General features: G+C 47.9%; 1 protein-coding gene across 1 annotated transcript in view; it reads left to right on the forward strand.

Annotated features, from left to right (window-relative positions):
- LOC108295652 (zinc finger protein 888-like) overlaps window positions 1-4,985 on the forward strand; it is a 37,584-nt gene that overhangs the window by 25,473 nt on the left and 7,126 nt on the right. The window contains exons 2-3 of the mRNA XM_017517947.2: window positions 1,561-1,642; window positions 3,545-3,671. Of these exons, the coding sequence (XP_017373436.1) occupies window positions 1,628-1,642; window positions 3,545-3,671 (142 nt within the window). The 5' untranslated portion in view covers window positions 1,561-1,627. The remainder of the gene's footprint in view (window positions 1-1,560; window positions 1,643-3,544; window positions 3,672-4,985) is intronic.

Below are 4,985 nucleotides of genomic sequence, written 5' to 3' on the forward strand. Positions count from 1 at the left end.
TCCTGGGTTCAGGCAATTCTCCTGCCTCAGCCTCCTGAGTAGCTGGGATTACAGACATGCGCCACCATGCCCAGCGAATTTTTTGTAGTTTTAGTAGAGACGGGGTTTCACCATGTTGACCAAGATGGTCTTGATCTCTTGACCTTGTGATCCACCTGCCTCGGCCTCCCAAAGTGCTGGGATTACAGGCTTGAGCCACCGCGCCCGGCGTTTTTGTAGAATCTTAATAGGTCACATCATTGTTTTTTTTTTCAGATGAAGTCTTGCTCTGTCATGCAGGCTGAAGTGTGATTGCAGTGGTGCACACTGATTGCAGTAGTGCAATCATGGCTCACTGCAACCACCACCTCCTGGGTTCAAGCACTTCTCCTGCCTCAGGCAGCTGAGTAGCTGGGATTATAGGTGCTCGCCACCATGCCTGGCTAATTTTTATGTATTTTTTATTAGAGACAGAGTTTCACCATGTTGGCCAGGCAGGTCTCGAACTCCTGACCTCTAGCGATCTGCACGCCTTGGCCTCCCAGAGTGCTGGGATTACAGGCATGAGCCACACCACCCAGCCAGGTGTTTGTACTTTTAGTAGAGACTTAGTTTCACCATGTTGGTCAGGGTGATCTCAGTCTCTTGACCCCAAGTGATCTGCCTGCCTGGGCCTCCCAAAGTGTTGGGATTACAGGTGTCAGCCACTGTGCTGCTTCCTGGCTTTGAGTTTCTGATTAGCCTTTCCAAAGACAGCAGTCAGATACACGTCTATGTCAGGGAGCAGAGGGGTGGCTTTGAATAGAAGGGGATTGTGCTTTCCTAAGCAGGTCCCAGCTTGGCTTTTCCCTTTTGCTTAGTGATTTTGTGGCCCCAAGTTTTATTTTCCTTTCACTCAGCCCAACCTTCACCCCACCTCTAGTCCACGTAGCCTGTTCTTGAGATTAGTTTTGTGGGTTTGCCATCCACTGTCTGGATCCTGGTGAGACGAAGGCCCAAAGGGCAGAGCAGAGCCAGAACGCTTGTCTGTGCTGGGCTCGCCCCTCTGAGTGGAGCTCAGCCCTGGCTTCACATTAGAGTGCAGAGGCATTTTACAAATAGAACATTCTTCTGCTTTACCAGTGATTCTAATTCTGATGGGATGGAACCCACCCTCAGTAATACTGGCAGTGTCGCAGGTGATAGTAATCTGTGTGCAGCACTGAGGGTCAAGGTTCTGTGTCCTCCAGTTCTGAGGGCTGAGCTGAGCCTGTGATCCACAGAGGGGGGAGGGGCTGTGCTCTGGATGGGGTTTGGTCAGGGCTGGGTCTGTGCCCTGAAGGGGAGCTCAGTCCAGCCCAGCTCCCCACTGCTGCCTGGTGTGTGAGGCTTCTCCAGGAGGGGAGTGAGATCTGAAGACCAGGGTGAAACATACACTTGTAGGTGTTCCTGTGGGACTTATCTTCTCTCTGCATGATCTCTGGTGCAGTGGGCAGCAGAGGCCATCTTTCTACAGGGCAGGGTCTCCCCCCTTTGTGTGTGTTGTCACAGGAAGGGAGTCAGTTTTTTCTAACATTAAGTCTTAAATTTTTTCACATACAGGGTTGATTTCTAAAGACTCATATTACGTGAGGAAGCAGCTCAGAAGAAGCAAGAAAAGGAGCCAGGCATGGCTCTTCCTCAGGTAAAGTGACCCTCCTCGGTAGATTCATCTGTCTCTTTCCTTTCTGCAATGCCAGGTATTGTGGTAGCCAGTCTGTTCTGAGTCTGAAGCGTCCTGCCTGACACGTTGGCTCGCACTCATCCATGCCTTCCCTCAGTTCCTGTCATCTGCTCTGAGATTCCATCTCCTGTGACCCAGTGACATGAACCTGGGAAGAGGCTCCACTGGGCATGGTCTTGGGAAGGGCTGACACCAGACCTGGATGGACACGGAGCATGGGCCTTGTGGTGTCCGTGCTGCTGGGCAGCCTGGATGGTTCAGGGGCCACATCTGGATGTAAGACCTTTGTGGACGAGATCAGAGAAACTACATATGAAACACATAGGTTAATGTGCACAGATGTCTGGTAAATTCTGGAAAAGGAGACCAATAAGTGGAGATAATTTGTAACTGATTTGGTAATGCATTGTAAGCCACACTAGTAGATCAACATGTCTCTGACTCCAAACTTTTTTTTTAAGAGACATATTGTTGGTCTGGGTGCGGTAGCTCATGCCTATAATCCCAGCACTTTTGAAGGCCAAGACAGATGGACCACTAAAGGTCAGGAGTTCGAAAGCAGCTTTGCCAACATGCTGAAACCTCATCTCTACTAAAAATTCAAAAATTAGTTTGGTGTGACGGTGCATGCCTGTAATCTCTGCTACTCAGGAGGCTGAGGCAGGAGAATCATTTGACCCCAGAAGGTGGAGGTTGCAACAAGCCGAGACTGTGCTGCCCTCCAGCCTGGGTGATAGACAGAGACTCTGGAAAAAAAAAAAAAAAAAGCAGAATGGTGGCTCACACCTGTGTTCCAGCACTTTGGGAGGCTGACGCAGGAAGATCACAACGTCAGGTGTTTGAAACCATCCCGGCTAACGTGGTGAAACCCTGTCTCTACTAAAAATAAAAAAAAATAGCTGGGCATGGTGGCACCTGCCTGTAGTCCCAGGTACTCAGGAGGCTGAGGAAGGAGAATCGCTTGAGCCTGGGAGGCAGATGCGGCAGGGAGCCCAGATAGTACCATTGCAATACAGACTGGACAACAGTGCTAGACTCCATCTCAAAAAAACAAAAGACAAATGAGAAAATGTGTCATTCTGTGGCCCAGGACTGGGGTACAATGGCGCAATTCTAGTTTACAGCAGCCTTGAACTCCTGGGCTCACGTCATCCACACTTTACCCTCCCAAAGAGCTAGAATGATGAGGCGTGTGTCAGCACACGCAGCAGCTAACTAGTCTTTTATTTATTTATTTTTTTAGACAGTCTTGCTCTGTCACCCAGGCTGGAGTGCAATGGTGCGATGTCAGCTCACTGCAACCTCCACCTCCTGGGTTTAAACAGTTCTTCTGCCTCAGCCTTCTGAGTAGCAGGGATTACAGGCACTTGCCACCATGCCCCACTAATTTTTGTATTTTTAGTACAGTCATGCTTTCATCATGTTGGCAAGGCTGATCTTGGTCTTCTGACCTTGTGATCTGCCCACCTCAGCCTCCCAAAGTGCTGAGATTACAGGCAGGAGCCACTGTGCCAGGCTGGTCTCAAAGTCTTGACTTCAAATGATCTGCCCTCCTTGATCTCCCAAAGTATTGGGAGTATAGGCGTGAGCCATCGTGCCTGGCCTTGTGTTTCCTTTTTATGTGTATATCTTTTATATTGTCCATAAAACCAAGACTTCTCTAGTGACTTTGGGGATCTTAAAATCTTTCATGGGAAAGTACAATAAAATGCAACAATAGAGAAGAAATATTCAAAAAATACCTTAAGGTGGGTTTGTCAGAATAGTCTTTAATGAAGTGGATACTTAATTTCTCTTTTCTCATTTCATGTGAAGGTGGTAACTCACTCCTCCATGTTTTGTTAAGATGTGTTTTCATTTTAGGGACACTTGACTTTCAAGGATGTGGCTATAGAATTCTCACTGGAGGAGTGGAAATGCCTGACCCCTTCACAGAGGGCTTTATACAGGGAAGTGATGTTGGAGAACTACAGGAACCTGGAGTCTGTGGGTAAGGAAAATGTCCCTCCAGACACAAGGAATCTGCCCTTGTCTATGTTGGCTCTTCCTGGTTTTATATTTCTTTTTGTGATTTTGCCCCATACGTTATGCTTTTTTGTTTGTTTGTTTTTGAGACAGAGTGTCACTCTTGTCCAGGGTGGAATGCAGTGGTGGGATCTCGCCTCACCACACCCTTTGCCTCCTGGGTTCATGCTATTCTCCTGCCTCAGCGTCCCAAGTAGCTGGGATTACAAGCCTGCGCCACCATGCCCAGATAATGTTGTATTTTCAGTAGCGACGAGGTTTCTCCATGTTGGTCAGGCTGGTCTTGAACTCCCGACCTCAGGTGATCCACCTGCCTTGGCCTCCCAAAGTGCTGGGATTACAAGCAAGAGCCACCGTGCCTGGCCTCTGTATATGCTTTACACGTACATGTTGTTATTTTCTGCAGTGATGACCCTCCTGTAGGTCATGGATAGCTTGTTAGGGACTCTCCTATGACGTGCGTTTACATAGAAACAGAAAATTTGTGAAGAACACTTTCACTAATATAATTGAACCATCCTGCTCTAGGCAGAGATGCCCCTGGAATTCCTGAGCAAAATTGTCAGCATAGCCCAGGATACGAGATAGAAAGCATGACACTGACTGTGAAGTGTTATCACTGTAATGCTTGTGGGTTTTTTTGGTTTTGGTTTTGCTTTTTGAGACAAGAGTCTCCCTCTGTCACCCAGGTTGGAGTGCAGTGGCACAATCTCAGCTCACTGCAACCTCCACCTCCTGGGTTCAAGCAGTTCCCCTGCCTGAGCTTCCCTTGTAGCTGGGATTACAAATGTGGGCCACCACGCCTGGCCAGTTTGTGTATTTCAGTAGAGATACACCTTGTTGCCCAAGCTGGGCTCGTACTCCTGACCTCAGGTGATCCACCTACTTTGCCCTCCCGAAGTGCTGGGATTACAGTCCTGAGCCACCATGCCCGGCCTATTCTGGGTTTTGAGGAGCATCACAGAAGCCTCTGCCAGTAGCACTGTGACAATGTTTATCTCATAAACTAATACTTTTCTCTAAGCAGTGGTCAGTGTTGTTGAAATTCCTCCAAAGGAGGCCATCATTCTGGCTCACAGCCTCATATGTATGAGGCTTTTGACTGAACTCTTGTTCATTTCACTTTTTTCACACCAGTATGTGTTATTGTTCATTTTTAACAAGAAAACTTCTGCTCAATTTGGTGTAGCATCAACCTGTAACAGATATGTTTTCATCAGTCTTATTGAGGGAGAGCTTGTGAGGTTCAATGAGGTCCCCATATTTTAGTTCTGTCATT

The sequence above is a fragment of the Cebus imitator genome, unplaced genomic scaffold, assembly GCF_001604975.1.
Source record: "Cebus imitator isolate Cc_AM_T3 unplaced genomic scaffold, Cebus_imitator-1.0 Scaffold654, whole genome shotgun sequence".
NCBI classification, from domain to species: Eukaryota; Metazoa; Chordata; class Mammalia; order Primates; family Cebidae; genus Cebus; species Cebus imitator.